This window comes from Trachurus japonicus, chromosome 10 (assembly GCF_045865225.1).
Source record: "Trachurus japonicus isolate A0001 chromosome 10, Traja_1.0".
In the NCBI taxonomy this organism is placed as follows: Eukaryota; Metazoa; Chordata; class Actinopteri; order Carangiformes; family Carangidae; genus Trachurus; species Trachurus japonicus.
This window is the reverse complement of record NC_140916.1, coordinates 29703622-29722400: the sequence shown is the minus strand read 5'-3', so window position 1 is coordinate 29722400 and position 18779 is coordinate 29703622. Positions and strand designations below refer to the sequence as shown.

Genomic DNA, 18779 nt, shown 5'->3' with positions numbered 1-18779 from the left:
AAGGAAATGCCATTGGAAATCATGGAGGAATAAACTAGGGCTCCATTACTGGGCTAAGGTAGCCTATGTGGTACAAGATATAGGTCTGCTTTTGAAGTGCCTTTAAGATAATTCCTGGGAGTTTTCAGATAATGAAAGAAAGATAATGTGAAAGAGTGGCTGGGTCTTTTTGGTCCCCTGCTCCACCTTGGCTTCTTCCTGAACCCGAGGTTCTGCTGTCTCTCCTTGAAGAAGGGAGAAATAGCTATTGTAAAGATGTGAGGATGTCCCTGAATCAGTTTAATGGCTCCATGAAAATATTTACTGATGGCTAAAATGATCCTGTTTCTGGGAAAACTGGGATTGGGGTTTTTGTTGCAGAAGAGAAACTTATTTATTTATTACTTATTTACTTATTTATATTATTTTCTTGCAATTTGTAGGTCTTGCCATAGACAGCAGTTGTTTATGGATCTGTCTGATCTGGGTCTCATTTATAAAACTGTGCGTGGGATCGTTACTAAAAGTGTACGTACGCCCAAAAGCCAAGTTTTGCGTACGCCAGTAAATATTCAGACTTATAAAACCCTGCGTACGCACACCTGCAAGCAAACTTCCCTTTATAGATCACAGAGTTCTTACAAGTGTGCGCAGCTGAATCAGCTTCACGTCCCTCCCTGTACACGCCCTGTTTTAACCGTAGATGGTCAATGCAAACCACCACATGAATGCGATCTGCATGTCAATGAGCCTGATGTGCTGTTGTTCTGTCGGTGTTGTGAATCAGCTGCAGGTGTGAAAGTGGCGACGTGACGTGTTGCTGCAGCTGTTAACGGCGTCAGCGGCTCAGAGCGCACGCGGTGTTGTTTTGTTGCGCTGCCCTCTCACGTGCTGGACCCGGTTCAGCACATGGTTACAACAATGACAACAGTTCTAATCTGAAATGTATTAGTTATTAACCATTCATCATGGTCTCCCTCTCCCTCCTTTCTCCTCCAGCGGTGCCGTGGTGCAGCATTACGCACGGGGCTCACCGCTGTATGTATTTACAGTAATTAGACTGATCGATAAAACTTTGAATAATTAGCGGAATCAGTTACATTCTGAGGAATGATCAAACATGACACTTCTCTTGATAACAAGAAAACAGAATGTAACAATTGTGCGAACGATTACTGGATTTTTTTCCCCCCCCCAGGGTTTGAGATTTAATTGACTCAAGATCATATGTTCACAGTATCATAGGAACATATAGTTATTTACACCATGTATTTATCCCAGGCAGCCACGCCTCCTCTCCTCCTCCTGCGCTCTGGGAGTGGACAATATGACGGAGAGATGGTGGTGATTAAATATAGAGAAGGAATTTTGATTTTAAATTTTAAGTTAGATTCTAAGAAGATGTTTCTGAAACACCAGTCCGATGCAAAATAAGGGCGCTGTTGAATTAAATCACCGTGGCAACATGGATCTAACGCATACGGGTTGAAATTAAATGTGTGACGGCCGATAATAAAAACATAATCGTTCTTCTCAATCATCATTTCCTGAGTCTGACTCCAGTTCACCACCACACCGTCTGTGTCGCCAATTCCCCTTTTCCTCCAAACCATGCGTAAGCATGGCTCAGAGTTTGCTTAGGGCTGCGCACATTCTCCCGTCAAGTTTGTTTTTTATGGTCACAACCTTGGCGTGGAAAGTCACGTACGCCACTTTCAGCCCCGTTTTGTGCGCACTGCGTACGCAACGGTTATAAATGAGACCCTGGCTGTATGAGAGGATTTGAACAGTGTCATGACCTGTGGAGGGCAGCATTACGCCGGACGACGTACAGCCTGCCGGAAATCCAGAAGAAGAACGGCACACGGCGCACTGCACCTTTTCTCTTTCCGTAGGACAATTTTTTTTTTTTTTTTTAAGTTTGTAACAAAGTGTCAAAGTAGCTGTCCATTAATTAAACTACATTAGCCCAATGTCGGCCTAATATACATTAATGGGTATTTTGTATTGACTAACTTTGAACTGTAACATATTGATTTCTTCAAATCGTACCCCCAGACACCCCTGTGTGTATCTGCAGTGGTACAGTCCGGAACTTGAAACATTTTGCGGGAAGCCGTCAGTGTAACCAGAGCCGAAGTGTTTACAAAACAGACCTGCTATTCAAGTTACTTTACTTAAAATGAGGTAAGACATGCATTTCAACTATAGTTTAGTAAGCATGAAACTATGTAGCTACAATATTCACACCGCCCTAGCATCGACCAAGTCAGACGATTTAACGTTTCTCTGGCGTTCAGCCGAGTGTCAACGTAACTAAAACCGAAAACGGTCAACCAGCAAACAGTTGGTGGTTTACGGACAAGTGACAGGCTGTGTGTTAGTTTCAAGCGCCGTTTGATGGAGAATGTAATTATGTGCTCTGTTACTTTATATACAGTCGACTATTGCCCCAATTAACTGCTACGTTACTGAGTAACGTTAACACATAGATGACGTTAACAGAGCTTCCAGGCAGATACTGATGAGATTCAGTCTGGGGCTGTGATGGTGCTACACATTTCTGTTAATGTGAACAGTTAACAAGTGGAAGTAAGTAAGCAAGTGGAAGATGAAATGATCCCCAAAAGGCATATAATTACAGATGCCACATCCCCTTTACAATTTAAACAATATATAAATATTTATTTTCATATTTTACATTTTCAAAATGACAGAAAAGGAAAAGGGCCTGCAGCAGGTTTGGCCACACTGGTCTGCATAGTTAGTACCTCCCACTTTGTGTTGTTGTTGGCAGTGGTACAAGTATTGGAAATGTTAATGGCGATGTCGACCCCCTTCCTCATTTTGTTTGCTGTCACAGTGCTAAAAAGGGCAGAAGAGCCAAGGTACCTCCAGTGCCACCAGATAAGAGTCAGGTTAGTTCGTCATTGCATAACTGCTTATCAATAATATGATGCATTTTATTTGAACTGACATTTCATTGTTGTCCTTTGTGTCCAAATCCAGAAAGCTCCACCTCAAGAGTCCATGGATTCTCCCAACCTGTCCGTTATAGACAAAGCCAGCTTCCTGGATGGACTGAACGAGAAGAATGGTGTGTCTTCACACTGCACTGTACGACTGTCCTGTCCTCATCCATACCAGTGTCTTTATGTCTCCACAGTGTCTCTGAGTATTTAAAAAGCAGGGCCAAACTGTTTTCTCAGACATGAACACCTGAGCCTCTGTATTTTTGGGTCAGCTTGAGTCCAGTCTTGTGTCATATAGCCTACACTTATGTTGCCTAGGTAACCGTATGCACAGCACTGCCCTGGATGAGGATTTGAATACCTTAGAAGAGGAACAGACGGACAAAGGAAAAACAGGAGGAAAGGCTGCTCCTGGGACGACAAAGACCACTGCCAAACAGCGTGGCGCCGCGGCGAAGAGGAAGGAGACGGATGAAGAGAATGAGAAGAAGAGGAGAAGTGCAGGAGAGAAAGTCAAAGCCAGGTAAGGTCACAGAAAGTTGTCTGTTGATGACGCCTCTGTGATGTGATGTGATGTGATGTGATGTGATGTGATGTGATGTGATGTGATGTGATGTGGATGCAGCGTTCAGCCTCTACTGTCTGCATTGAAAAGACCTGCAGGAGAAGGAAGAAAGAAAAAGAAGGGAGAACCTGAGGGGGAACGAGTGGAGTCGGATGCTTCGCCCATCCCCCAAACGAAAAACAAACCAACGCCAAAAGCCAAACGTTTGGTTGAAAAGAAGCCTGCTAAGAGGACGAGTGCAGGAAAGACATCTGCACCAGGGTGAGGTCACACAGGGATGTTTGTCTGTCATGTATTACCGTATGATGGGTTGATCTGCATTTCCTCCTGGCTTCCTGGCCAATCTATCTGTCTCTATGTAACATCAAGGGCGGTGAAAAACCAGCAGCTGAGGAAGGGCACGAAGAGAAAGAGTGAATCTGGTAGTGGAAAGTTACGTGACCCCGAATCACAGGTGAGTCCACAGTAAAGCAAAGTAGTAGTGATGATGAAAGTATTATTACTGTAGAAGTTAAAGGGCATTTCCAGTCGTAATCAATGTTTACCTACCCATCCATACTGCAGTGTATGGATGTTTATATTCGTTTTTGTTCAAGAGTCCATCATTTTTTCAATGTTCATTAAAGCAGAAGTAAGTGGAATGTTTGTGTTAATATAAGTCTTAAATAGTTATATCTTCCAACGACAATCACTTATATAGAGTGTTTGGTCCGAAACACGGGTCTGTCAGTCACTCTGCTCTGCTGTAAGCCGAGGAAAAAACTTTCCTTTAGGGCTGTTTTCGACTAAGGATTTTCATAGTCGAATCTGATTCGTCAGATTTTGCCGTAGTCGACTGATCGTCGAACCTTTTTTTTTTTTTTTCAGATAGCAGCAAATTTGCGACTTTTTCCCGTTTCAAACAAAAGAGCTAAAACACCCCAAAAATATGGTAGGTGTAAAACAAATACCTTTATTTATTTCCCACAGTTTGGATGATTTTTATAGGCACTCTGATTTTTAGTAGCCATTGTGAGCCAGGGTATGCGTTTATGTTACGTTGCCCTGGACAACGCTCCTTTTGCTCGGACTGTGAGTGGCAAATCAAACATCCCTCAACGTGATGAAGGATAGCGGTGGTCGTGGACACAGAGAAACCGGGTAAAACATGTAGTATCAAAACAAACGGAGGTCAGAAGGACTCGACAATCCGTACATCACGTTAATCAATCCTGTAACACACACAGTGTGACCGCGGCACCGGCAGAGGGACAGACAGGCTGCAGAGGGACGAGATTACAGCTGTGACTCCCGACACTTATGGTGCGTTCAGTACAACTCGGAAGTCGGAAAAAAAACAAGTTCCTCTTCTGAAAAACTCTGACATGTCAAACTTTAGGATGTGTTAGAGACTAATTGATCTGTCTAACCATCAGAACTATTGACACTTGAAACGGTAAACACAGCTGATCCATCGAAAAAAAAAAATCACCGCTGGAGTTAATTTATTTTCCGTGATTGAAAGCAGGTTCTTGAATGTAACTCGGTCAAAGTCAGATGTATCCTCACAATGTTTTGCTGTTCTGTTAGGTCATGCATGATAAATGTTGACAAAGTTAGACTGTCAGACTTCCTTGATTTTAAACTTTGGCGGCTCTGCCTCTCGTCTTTTTGCCACTCCGTGAGTGTTCTGCAGTGACTTCTGCGTACTGTGACTTTGACGGTCCTACTGCTCACCTCCGCTCATTTGAAAAAAAAAAACAACCTCCGCTCATTTGATTGTGCAACTGCAGTGGGTGATTTATTAATACGTAGTAAGAAGCTAAGACTACCGTTTAAATGCACACATCATTTTGAACTCTTTATTAACAGAAAGTAGGCAGATTTTTTTTTTTTATCAAAATAGGCTTTTTATAACAAATAAAAGACATTCTATGTAACAATTTATGCTCAGCAGCCGTGGGCACCCCCATATAGTCAGAATGGTACGGTCTTGGTTAGATTCGACTACGAGGTTCATAGTCGAATCAGACCCCTCCGAATCGAATCGTCGAATAGTCGACTTTTGGAGGTCAGCCCTACTTTCCTTGTGTCCTACAACCTTTATCCAATGAGGAGAGAGAACGGCATAAAGGGGCGGTCCTCTCTGTGTGTGCAGCCAAGGGATGCGCGCGAATGTGGTGACGTAGGGACGAGGGTGGGGGCTGCTAACTCCATCGGCTGACAGGAAGTTAGCCAAAACGACCGGATCGCTTACTTCTGCTTTAACTCTTTCGCGACCACACTAATTGCTCATCACATCCGCTCCGGACCGCATGTTTTTGGCTATTTGTTTACCTTTTTTCTCACGTTGAAGTGAGCTCTGTACATCACCTAGAAACAAACGGTTTTCACGTGATCGAAGAGTGACTTTCCAACGTGCTCCACGAAAAATGTCAAGTTTTTCCGCCATTTTGTTCGTGAGTACGAAGGAGAAGAACAGAGCTCGGTTTCTCCAAAAACGGAGCTCCCGCTCTAGTTTCAGAGAAAAATGCTCTTTTGTGTCAAGTGGCAATCTGCTCATTTTACCGGTACTCTGCAGTGTGGCATGTCTCCCAAATCATTTCTACGGCTAAATAAATATTTTTGTAGGCAAATCTGGGGGGTGTGGCGGCGTGGAGTGCAGCGGTGCGGGTCTCTGGCCGCAGCGGAGACAGCTCCGTGACACTGCTGTGTGACTGGCCGGCGATGAGTGCTCTGGGGTGGGGGCGGCTGGCTCACAGCGCCCGCTGCACAGCGCCCGCTTCACGGTGAAATCAGCAGTGATAACGTGCTTTCAGGTCCGAATCTCCAAACTAGAAACGTTTGTAACAGCACCGGAAAAAAGATTTCTCGCCAGTGGCTTGACAAAAAAAGTCGCCAAGAGGGTTTGGAAAGTCGCCAGATTTAGCGAGAAAGTCACCAAGTAGCCGACAGCCATACAGCACGCTGCACGCTGTCCCCAGAGCAGCATTCAAGGAGACCGATTACTCAAACAAAACCAAAATCACACAGTTTATAAAAACCATTATGTTTTGATTTTAGTTTAAAACAGTTTTACATATCAGAGGACAACCATCACACACAGGGTACCCGGGAGTGTCTATTATCATAATCTGAGTTAGCTCGTCAATGGTCGCGAAAGAGTTAATGGAGCTCTGGACTAATTTTAAAATTGTTCTGTGGTCACAAGTAACGTCCTTTTGACCATCATTTAAAATTCGCTTTACGGGGCGGTGCGTGGCGCAGTGGGTAGAGCGGCCACCCCATGTAGAGGCTACAGTCCTCGCCGCAGGCGTCCCCGGTTCGAATCCCGCGTCGGGCAGACCTTTCCTGCGTGTCATTCCCCCTCTCTCTGCCTCCCCATTTCCTGTCTATCTCTACTGTCATCACTATCAAATAAAGGCAAAAAGCCGAAAAATATTCTTTAAAAAAAAAAAAAAAAAATTCGCTTTACAATTAAATTAAATCAAAATTCGGACTTACCGCGGCTTCCGCGTTGTTCCTTTCCGGGTCAGAGAGCGATAGATTCTTGAACAAAAACGAATATAAACGTCTACACACTGCAGTTGGGAGTATGGATAGTATGAAATGAACTGATCATAGGTGACCTGATATCCGAGGTAAACATTGATTACAACTGGAAATGCCCTTTAAAGGAATAGTTCACCAAGAAATGAAATTCAATGAATACTCCGGAGTATTTTTTTATTATTTTATAAGTGCATCTGGAGACCCGGGAGGCCGGTTCGTAGTCCAACGAAAACTTTATATGAGAGTAATAGCGCCCGACACAAAAACGTCCATAAAACTACACAAAAACCCTCTAATATTCCTACACACTGCTCGTCCGCTGCAATCCAAGTGTCCAGAAGGGATATAGTCCAGAGTTTACTTGAAACAACGTCATTTAGGCAAGTCCAATTACGTCTGCGTGCATCGCGTGAACGCGAGAGCGCGCCCCAGGCAAATTCAATACAGCACTGTTTAGGCTGTAAAAATGTCCTAAATGACGGAAACTAATGACTGGCCCCAAGAGCTCACTGCACCGCAACTTAGGGAAACACTTTGGTGGTGGATGCTGAGCTCTCACCTTCAAACAGGACTAAAACGGGCAGAAACAAGCCCAGTGATGTATTTACTATTTGTGCTATTGAGTAATGAATAGATTTAATTGATGAATTTTGGTATTTTTTCCTCCCAGGACTCTGACACTGACGGTGCCCAGCAGAACCAGAGGAGAGTCCTGTCCTCTGATGAGGAGGTGGGCGAGGACACGAGCTGGGTATGAACTTAACTTCAATTAGACGGTCAAATCCAACAAACACTTAAAGGAATGTGGCTCCAAGTTGTCGTGATTCTTATTTGGCCTATATTTCCTTTTCTTTCTTTTTTTCATTCATTCAGGCTCCAAGTCCAAAGAAAGCCAGAGTTTATAGTTTTGGCAGAACCAGGAAGTCTACGTCTGATGGGTCCACATCCAGAAAGTCTTCATCAGGTAAGGAAAAGCAGCACAGGGTGATTAGTTATGACTGTACCTTTGAAATCTTTGGAGTGTTTTTTTTTTCCATTAAAGTTAAACGATGAAAACTCAATGCTTCGTGCAGAAGGCAGTGCGGCAGAAAAGGTCAACACCAACAAACAGAGGAGGGAGAGACGTGGTAATCAGGGGGGAACAGACTTAGAAGTGGTGCTAGATGCCTTCCTGGATTTCTGCGACCAGTACAAGTAAATTGTCTCACAAACTTCTGCAAGGTTTTTTTTTCACATTACAACTAGAGATGCTGATATTCTACGTGTATATGTTTGTTTTCAGGGAGTCTGTGGAGTCCAAAGCAGTCAGACACTCCATTGACTCTTTCTCCTCCAATGTGAAAGAGCAACTCTTGGAAAAGGTCAGAGGAGTTGAAGGAGAAGAGCAAGTTAACATTTAGTACACTACACCTATTTTTGTTTACTAGAACAGTACTTATGTTCATTCAGCTTTATTGGGATATCCTTACGTGCACGAGAGAATCTAGTACAGAAGTGAGACCAATTTCTTTTTTCAAGTATGTCCTGTTTTTCATATAAAAGACAGTGGAATACTTGAGAAACTGGAAATCTTTGACAGTGACTACCAGGAAACTACTGTGCATGAATGATACTGTAATTATGATCTTTCTTAATTGATTTACCTTTAAAACAAAGGTTTACAAAATGCTTTGACATAAAAGCAAATCACACAGACACAAGACCAATCTGATAGGTCCAAATCTAGAGTCTTCATCGGGTAAGAAAAAGCAGCAATTATTATAATTTTTCAATTTATTTAGCACCTTTAAAAACAAAATGTGATGATATAAAAGCAAAACACTCAAGAACAATGACAGAATAACCCAATGACAGCAACATAAAACCTATAAAAGACCAAGAAACACAGACAATACATGAAAGAAGATAGAAATAATGAAATGTGGTATAAGTGAGATACAAAGAGTTCAGAGGAGATATAAAGAATTAAGGACAGCGAAAGGTAATGGTGTGGTATATATCAGTCAAAAGAGAAAAGCCAGCACGCTCAGAAATCCTTTAGGAAAATGTAATCAGTGAAGCACCAGGACAGACAGAGAGTGCTGGGTTTTTTCTTACACTGTGGTATTTATCAAGTCAATTATAAATGTTCGTCTTTGTACTTAAAATGAAGGAAATTACTCAAACCTGTGTTTCTGGTGTTTCTTTTCTAGATCTCTTCAAACAAGGAACTCAGGCTTCTAAGAAGAGAAAATGCCAAGGTAGTTTTTTCAACCAGTTCTTTAGCAGGAAGGTGAACTTCATACTCCAGAAAGACGTTGGTGACACCCCGACTTTTCTTCTAGTTTCGTTATGAGTCTCTAACTGAGATTAGTAAAAGGTTTGCCAGTAAAAATCTGTCACGTTTTTGATTATCTCAGGAAAAATTGTCATCAGTTTTGTGACTTTGCATCTGGTACTGTCTCTGTTCCCAATGGTGGAAAGACTTTGCCATCAGCCTCTGCTTTGTGTGTAGAGTTACTGAGCAAATTTTAACAACACAACACATCATGGCAAACATGGAAACATAGGGGCATCTTGTCACACTTTTCGCTTTCATTTCAATGGAAACAACATCGTCACTCAATTTTCCATGATGAGTTGATGAAGGGTGATGTTTAGGTTTTGACCCCTGACTTTAATGTTGAGTTTTAAATGGTTGAGTACAGAATGCTCACCACAATCCTATCAACTTTTTGCTAATACTTAACCTTCAACCACACTGAATTTTAAAAGAAAATATGACAAAAATAGAGATGAACGTAAAAACAAGACAGAACAAACAAGAACAACCCATCATGCAAATAATAAATAAAAATGTCTTTGGGAGTGCAGCCAAATTTATTCATAGTATAATGCCATCAGCATTATGTGACGAGGTGTGCTGCTCCTTCCTGTCTTTCTTTCATTGGTTTAAACCATTTCAACTGCCTTTCTAAATGCTTACTATCTGTAGTCATGTTTCCATCAGCCTGTTTAGATGTGCATCTAGAAGTATCACATCGCAAAATTATGATGGAAACGCCATAATTTGAACTAAAGTAACAAACCCAAACACAAACTAGAATACGCTTGCTAAAGCCGGGTTTTGGTTGATTCGAAAGGGATGGAAACAGTTATGTTCGAATTCAGTGTGACATAGCGCGCCTTCACCCCAACTGCCTCCGGTGTTTGCGATTCACTCACAAGACAACATGGCGGACAACATAAGATTTGTGTGGACAGAGGACGAAATATCGTAGTAACTTTTTTAAAAACATTAATAAAGGAGAAAAACATCACTGCTCTCCACTTGCCCAATTGTCACTAAAGCTTGAAGTCCTCTCTCCATGGTGATTTCTGGGTCGGGAAGGCTCTAAAGTGTTTACAGGCTGGTTGACATGCCAACCTGCAGAAAACTGAGTTTGAAGTTTTCACCAAAGACTGTACTTTTAATGGAAACACACAGGATTCAAATTTCTTTTAATGCGCATTTCCCAGTGATTTGAAACTTTGGGATGGAAACTGTCATTATCCTGTGTATTTCAACCATTAGTGACCACATCATTTAGATGAAAAATGCCTTTTTAACCGTTTTAGATCACAGCCGCAGTCACGTTGTGATCTACTGAAGGAAATCTAACAAAAACCTTTTTCTCTGTGTGAACTTCTGCCGTTTTATTGTTTTGGTGCATATATTGCATGTGACAGCTTGCCTCAAGTTTTTGGTAGCGTTAGCGTTACCTCAAGCTTGGTTTAGATATCAGAATACAACTCTACTAGTATGGTGATGGTAGCAGCCTGTATTTACTGTGTTGTTTGTATCTGTGTGTCAGGTGGGTTCTTCGATCCGCAAAAAGACACAGAGACTGTTAGATGCCAAACATGAGATGATGAGGTAAGAAGCAGTCCAGACTCCAGACACACTGAAACATGTGTGACCATCCTGGGTCAGCTGAATCTCTCTAAAGTAAAAACTTCCTGTAAAGGCTGTTTGACAAACTTTACTCTGTACGGTTGGTTGGACAGGGCAGAGAGGCAGGTTTGGCTGCTACAGAAAGAGAAAGCTGAACTCAAGCTCCGACTGTCTGATCTGAGGCGAAGCTGTGCCTTCCTCCATGACATCAGAGAGCTGAACCAGCAGTATCTGGAGCACCGACACACACACCGCAAAGAGAAGGAGAAGGTACAAACTAACATTAAATCATGATTGATTCAAGCTTTTGGAATACAAACATCTGTTTTAACCACTCTCCTTTCATCTCTCTTCACTCCCTCCTCTTCCTTCTGTCCAGTATGGGACATCCAGCCTACCAGCTCTGTTACTGGAGACCAAGCATGTACAGACAGCAGAGAACCAGCTGAGATCAATCAATAAGGCAATGGAGAAAAGAATGAAGAAGAATGCGACCTGCAATTGATGTGCTATGACATGATGCATTTTAATGCATAATCAATGATAAAGTTCCTGGGAATATTGACAGTTTAGATCATGCTGTATGTTGTCCAGCATTTTGACCACTCAGACCATGAGGGGAACTGTGAGTCACTGTTGACTTAGAATACTGTACTGTGTTAATAATAATAAATACATTTAATCAATGGATGTTGCCTCTTTGGTTGTCTTATTAGGTGTAAAGGGAAGATGTAAGCAATATGGGGTTTTCCGGCCCACACCCTGAGGAACAAGTTATTCCTTCCATTTCCCCGCCCAGACGCCCACATGTCATGTCTGAGTCTCCTGAATCAGATAAAGTTTCAGGCTTTACTGTGAAAAACTTCACTTTCCTTCAGGGAGAAGACCTGACAAGACCCACTACTGCAGCTGTCTCACAGAAAGCAGAAAAGGTGAGTTTAGAGTGGTTAAAGTTAAATTATTAAGATGTTCATTGCAGGTAAAGACAATTTTATCATGGTTTTTGCTATTTTTGGTATGTTGTCGTGAGCTGCAGCGAGCTTCATGTGTAATGTAATGGTAATGTGGTGTTGGGCCCGCTGCGATGGGTTGTGCAGGTTGACTGCTTGCAGTGAGTCACTGTCCCGTGGGGTACATCCCTGGGGGGCATGGGCAGTGGGGCTGTTGCAGTCTTCTGGGTTTTGATGTGTTGGGGGCGTGTGCTTAGTAGCGTCAGTGCCCCCCTGGTGGTGGTCCTCAGGGTGCTGACAGGCCTCTGTGGCCGGTTCCCCCCAGTTGTGGGTCACTCTAGCAACCAAACCCCATCCCTCAACCCCCAAAAAACAAATGTGGGGCAAGGATTTTTTTTTAAGGGAGACAATGTGAGACAACCATTGCCAATGTTGAGATGTGTTGTCTAAATGTTCATTTAAAAAACCGGCAAAAGGGGCGGTGTTTAGCTCAGTTGGTAGAGCACCCGCCCCATGTGTTGAGGCTATAGTCCTCGCTGCAGGCGGCCCCGGTTCGAGTCCCGCGTCGGGCGGCCCTGTCCTGCATGTCATTCCCCCCATCTCTGCCTCCCATTTCCTGTCACACTCTCAACTGTCCTATCGAATAAAGGCATAAAAAGCCAAAAATATATACTTTAAAAAACTGGCAAAAACTAACCAAACTTTACAGAAATGTCCCATGCCAGATTTACTCAACTACAAGCGTTTAAATTTAAAAACTTTGAAAATTTCTTCCAAACCAACAGTACATGCCAGTTTTGCAACTTTCACCAAAATGTCACCCCAATACTGCAGAAACTTTTGTCCACTTAAACTCATTACAAATTATGAAGTCCATCACTCACTGTAAAAATTATTAAACCTATCTCCTCCCATAATTTTTGCTCAATTAACACCAAACTTTCTGAAAAGCATCTTCAGACTGTCCTCCACAAACGATCCACACAGATTTTTGATTTCATATTTTCTCTTCTCATCAACATTTCCATGCTGTCAAGATGCAGTTTATGTATTATTGGATTTTTGTGACAGAATTTCTGCCTTTTTGAAATCTGCCAATTGACAGCTGCTGCCTGTTCGGTGACTCCCTGAGTCTACAACCACACACCGGTCTCACTTCCAGTCAATTAGCTTGGTGAGTTAGGAGCTGGTGTCAGAGGATAAAGGTTCAAGCTCCAGCAAGGGTGAGGATGATGACTTCAAAATGCCAGATGTCCTCAGCTAGTAACACAAGACAATAGTCCTGATGGTGGTGTTAAGCTACTGCATGCATCAAAATTTCAAAACTTTGAAAATTAATTCATAACAGATCAACCATATTTACGGCTTTGAAATTTCCACTTTAAAATTGTCTAATTTTGTCTATAAAAAATTCCCTGGCCCAGACCCAGCATTTTGCTTTTCTTTTTGTTTTCCATGTATACATTTCTTTTTGATTATATTGTTTCTAAAATACTTTATCTTTTCTGATTGTGTGTGTAGGAAGATGTCCAACCTCACCACGGATGCATTTGGATTTCATTTTAAAAAGTAGTTATTTCAATATGATCTTTTCTATTATTCTATATCACTTCATCATTGCATCATTGGCTCAGTGAACAGATCTCAAGATTACCATATGAATTGAGTTAGCAAAGAGTGTAGTAGATTTTATGTAGATATTGTGCTCCTGCATAACCAGCTTCTACTGAGCCTCAGCAGGTTTAATTTAGATGAGCTGTCCAGGTCATGTCATGTTGGTATGTAGAGCCCTTTTTACACCATAGCTACTGTACATAGGGCTGCATGTTCTTCCTAAACATTTTAACTTTAATTAATCAGTTGAATGAGATGTTATTTTTGTTCGTGTGCAGAGAATTATGTATAATTTAAAAAATAAGAAGAAAGGAAAAGAGGTGTTTTGTTGTAACATGTTCACGTGTGTTTGTATTTGTGTTTTCAGATCTGTTGGTAGCTCTGCATCCACTGGGAAAACCAGCTCTGATGGAGACTGCTACAAGATGGACTATCCTTCCATTGGAACCTGTGTGATCATCAACAACAAGAACTTCCAAGTTCCATGTAAATACACTCTCTTGACAATTCACATACATAAACGCACACACCTTTCTATTGAATTGAATGGGTATTTGAACAACTATTCAGTCAAGTCGGGAATGTACAGTATGAGAAAAAATTTGTGTCAGTCAACCTACGATAAGTAGGTATAACAGAAATGTCTGTTATACCTCCTCTGGTATTGTACATACAGATCCATCATCAATCCTATTAACAAGTAACAATTATACCTGAAGTATTTGGTAGATTTTTTCTAACTAAGCATGTGTAACTTGAAGGTGCTTTTTATTTCTTTATTTCAAACATGTGAACAGAGTAAGAAAACAATGAAAGATTTATATGGCGCCTTTCAAGATACCCAAGGACACTTTACAATAACAACAACAGACATGGTTATCCGATATTTGATGGGGAGCCAGTGCAGATGTTTGAGGGTATAGAGGTGATCGTGATGTGCTGCCAAGGTTTGGTGCGGGTGAGAAGAACCCTGGCAGAGTTTTGTTGGAGCCGGTTGGTGGTCATGCAGGTTTTTATTTCATGCCGGCAGTTAATAAGAGATTGTGGGGGGAGCTGGGTGGATGGTGATGTCCTGAGATAAAGTTGGTAACCACCAGCATAGCAGTGAAAATTTAAACCATGACGCCGGCAGATGATCCAACTGAGCAGGAGCATGCAGATGGTGAAAAGGAGGGGGCCAAGGAGGGAACCTTGTGGCACGCCGTAGTTGACTGGGGCAGAGAGAGAAAGAGCTGGATCCATTTATGGTGACAAACTGTTTCCTGTCAGACAGGTAGGAATGGAACCAGGACAGAGCAGTACCAGTGAGTCCAAGGTGGGTGGAAAGGAGTGGGAAACCATGTTGAAGGCAGCTGTAATGTCCCAGCGATCTTGATCTGTGTGCCTGTAGGTAGCTTGTGTTTGTCAGTTAATATGTAAAATCGATTATTAGAAAGTTTGGAGAATTGTGGAAGTAATAAGGCAGGCCTATAGTTTGTGAAGTGGTGCTTTTTCCCTGATTTGTACAGAGGTTTTGCCGTTTTTCTTTCTGTTTGGAAATGAAACAGTTAAAAATTATAAATTTCATATGTGAGTGGTTTTAATATTCCATCAATAACTTATTTGAGTACAGTCATGATGATGTCATCACAATCATGTTTTGTTGTCTCATTTCATAACATTTCTTTTATTAAATTTTCAATGTTTTCATCAGATCTTCCTGGATCAGGGATTTCCCCCCAAAGTTTGGTTCTACATTTAACAGCAGTGATCGAAGTTATTAACCATCATGTCAATATCATAGTTGTGGCATTCAAAGTCTACTCTGTCTTTACGTTTGTGTTTCTGTGTCTCTAGACATGTCAACTCGTGACGGGACAGATGTTGATGCTGCCGCTGCTGAAAGGACCTTCTCTAGGTTGGGCTATACGGTTCAATCTTTCAAAAACCAGTCTGTGCACCAGATGAAAAGACTCCTGGAAACGGGTAATAGGAACTACTTTTTACACACCTGTGCACCTGCCGTCTGTGGCGAAAGGAGCTACCACAGTAGCAAGCGTTTATTTATCAGCAGTAATGCAGAGGTTTCAAGGTGGCGGTGTAGTCAGGATTAATCATCTGCATGTTGTTCTCTCTTTCATTTGTTCACAACCATGAATAAATATTTTTGAGGACAGTTAAGTGGCTAATACACGCCTCAATCCAGATGCCCCAAATTTTGCACACAAAAATGTAATACAGTACACATAATGTCCCTATATTCAGAGTGATGCTGTTTATGTCACCTTGTTATTAACACGTTAAATATATACAAATAAATATAATATATATATATATATATATATATATATGTAAATACAGTATACTGAAAATATCTATACTATGATTTTCCATATGGTATAAGATGTAGGGACCATTTATGTTAAGAATATAGTAAATTAAATATACATTTATTTTTGTAAACAAGTTTAGTTCAAGCAGCAAACATTAAAACATATATGTTTCCATACCATATGCTTTTTCTTTTCTTTCACCATTAATGTCGATATATATTTATATTGTGGTAATTTTTTCTTAGACTTTGGGAACCCTATTTTATAATATCAATACTGTATCTCCTGCCTTCTGTTTTGATAGTGTCCAGGGAAGACCACAGCGACAGGGCCTCATTTGTGTGTGTCATGCTAAGTCATGGAGATGAGGGGGTGATTTGTGGCACTGACGGGTGGGTGCGCATTCAGGATCTGACACTCTACTTTAAGGGGTCACGCTGCCCAAGCCTGGTGGGGAAACCGAAGCTCTTCTTCATACAGGTTGGGTTAATATGCCCACATTGCCCCCACAAATGCATTTGTGTCTGCAACTGTACATTGCATTATTTCAGGAAATGTGTGTTATTTAGTGAAATGTTTTATACTAGTATAAATGAAATTTATAACAACTACTACCTACTGAAATCTAATTTGGTCTCACTGTTTTGATTACAATGAAATTGAAATTGCTTAGCACACTTTTTGGCTGTATGATTATCATATCATGTTTACTTATCAACGGTTCTGATTTCTACTCTATTTTTAGAGAGTATTGATTAGTTTTTGTCAGGACAAAATATTTTGTGAAATAATACAATTTTCGAAAACCCCTAGAGTGGGGTTACTTTCTCGTAGGTGGACGGAAATCGATACACATACGTATATGTATCATAACTAGATGTACAAAAAAGTAATCACCTCAACCCAACAGGAACTTGTCGTAGGGATTTCGCCCAATCGACTTCAGATTTGTTAGATGCTGATAACATGGTGATTTTAAGTTATTAAAAGCTTTTCTGTTGGTCAAGGGGCGTGGCTGCTAGGACCACGTTTTGATGAGGTTTCCTGTGTTTGCCAGAATACTGAATCGAAACAGCTTGATAAGGGCTCCGCCCCGATATATTAATATCCCACACATACGTAGGTGGGGCTTAATGGCTCAATAGCAACCCCTTGAAACTTAAAAAAAAAACCTCCACATAGGGTTTTTTTTTTGTTTGTTTTTGCATAGGCAGTAGGCATAAAAAACATCTCCAGATGCACAGAAAAGTCTCTTGCACGAATGGCCAAAACCAAACAGGAAGTTGGCCATTTTGATTTGAACAGTCAAGTTTGGGCGATTTCTACACCTCATATTTGAAGGAACTACTCTGTAAAGGATTTAATCCTATCGTGATAGTGATAACACTGCCATAGTTAATGACACATACCTGAATCTCCTGCTGCTTTTAGGCATGCCGTGGTGATAAGTCTGATAAGGGAATCTGTGCGGTTGATGCTGCAGTTGAGGACTCCTCAGAGAAGCTTCCCGTGGAGGCAGATTTCCTGTATGCCTACTCCACCGCCCCAGGTAAATGGTAGCAGCAGAAATGGATTTAAAAAACTGCAGCATATTTGATGAATGGCACATTGAGGTCTGATATTTGTTTAATTCTGATGCTCAGGTTGTGTAGTCAGCAGTAACACTAGCCCTTTCACCTACAGGCTATTTTTCATGGAGGAGCACCTCTTCTGGCTCCTGGTTCATTCAGTCGTTGTGTGAGATGTTGCATGACTATGGACGACTGGAGCTGATGCAGATCATGGTCCGAGTCAACCGCATGGTGGCGTTCCAGTTTGAGGCTCAAGGCAAGAAGCAGATGCCCTGTATCGTCATGATGCTGACCAAAGAGCTCTACTTAAGTAGATAAACACAGACATTTTATTTGGAAACCTAAATCAAAACTTTCTGTGCTGTGCTCTTCCCTCTTCGCTTTGCAGTGTGTCATACAGGTTGTGCAAACATGACAACATTAGTTTTAATGTTACTTAAAGAAGAGGCCAAATGTACCATCAGCATTGAGTTGGAAAAGGTTTTTGTTAACATTGAACTTTCAGAGAACCTGTATACGCTTTAACTCTATCTTTGACCATGTTCCACAGAACAGGTATATTACATGTGTGGTAATTTCCAGGGATTGTGCATTTTGAATAAACTTGTTTCAGTGACACGTTGACATAATTTCATTATTTTCATTCATCCACACAACTAAAGCTTTATCACACACAACTAAACATTTTTTGTTTTTGTTTTTGGGGTGGGGGGGCATGTTTGCCTTTAATTGACAGGATAGTGAAAAGAGAGACACGCTGTACAGAGTAGACCGGCACAGTCAGGAATCAATCTGGCGATCACTGCATTGGGCTTTGCCAACATGGTGCATGCTCCCACAACTAGACTTTTACCAGTCTACCAGTCAAAAACAAATACAGTGATGTTGTTACTAAAACACACTTGTTATATAATCATTGACTATTTCACACTTCTTTACGAAAGGTTTGAAACCCTTGATCTTCAGAGATCCTGGAAACAGTTTGCTAGTGACAAACACACATGTCCAAGGATCTCCTGAATCTAAAAAGAAATATCATTAGTTGTATTGAACTTTTGCACCATTACAACCATATCTGATGAAATAGTTGGTTTTGTAACCTGCACTCCTCTCGGTCCTTCTTCTTTCCACTGGACCCAGGTCATACAGGCTGAGCCCTGTTTTTGTTTTGTTTAAGATAACCTGCTTTACCACAAGGTGGCTCCATTATCCAAATGGCTTTGAAGTGGTTCTCCAGCTGGAAAGTGCTCTACACCGCAGGGCTGCTTTCCTGGCCAAGACTGGCAGACAGGTATTAAACCATAACAGAGTCTTTAGTAGATTATTGTTCAGCATAATATGCATTTAAGATTTCAGCGTTTGTCTTTTAAAA

At 41.4% G+C, this 18779-nt stretch overlaps 2 protein-coding genes across 2 annotated transcripts; both read left to right on the top strand.

The window, feature by feature from the left end:
- Window positions 1-2161: 2161 nt before the first annotated feature.
- cenpu (centromere protein U) lies at window positions 2162-11650 on the top strand. Its single transcript, XM_085788650.1, has 14 exons — window positions 2162-2166; window positions 2843-2897; window positions 2989-3076; window positions 3270-3474; window positions 3607-3777; window positions 3886-3970; window positions 7718-7798; window positions 7921-8011; window positions 8121-8241; window positions 8330-8408; window positions 9240-9287; window positions 10881-10942; window positions 11074-11230; window positions 11340-11650. Exons 1-14 carry the CDS (start codon window positions 2162-2164, stop codon window positions 11463-11465), a joined length of 1374 nt encoding a protein of 457 aa, XP_085644776.1. The 3' UTR covers window positions 11466-11650.
- On the top strand, window positions 11537-17823 carry LOC146980253 (caspase-3-like). The gene is made up of 7 exons (XM_085788649.1): window positions 11537-11541; window positions 13892-14003; window positions 14819-14828; window positions 15361-15489; window positions 16141-16316; window positions 17268-17385; window positions 17520-17823. Exons 1-7 carry the CDS (start codon window positions 11537-11539, stop codon window positions 17723-17725), a joined length of 756 nt encoding a protein of 251 aa, XP_085644775.1. The 3' UTR covers window positions 17726-17823.
- The last annotated feature ends 956 nt before the right edge of the window (window positions 17824-18779 follow it).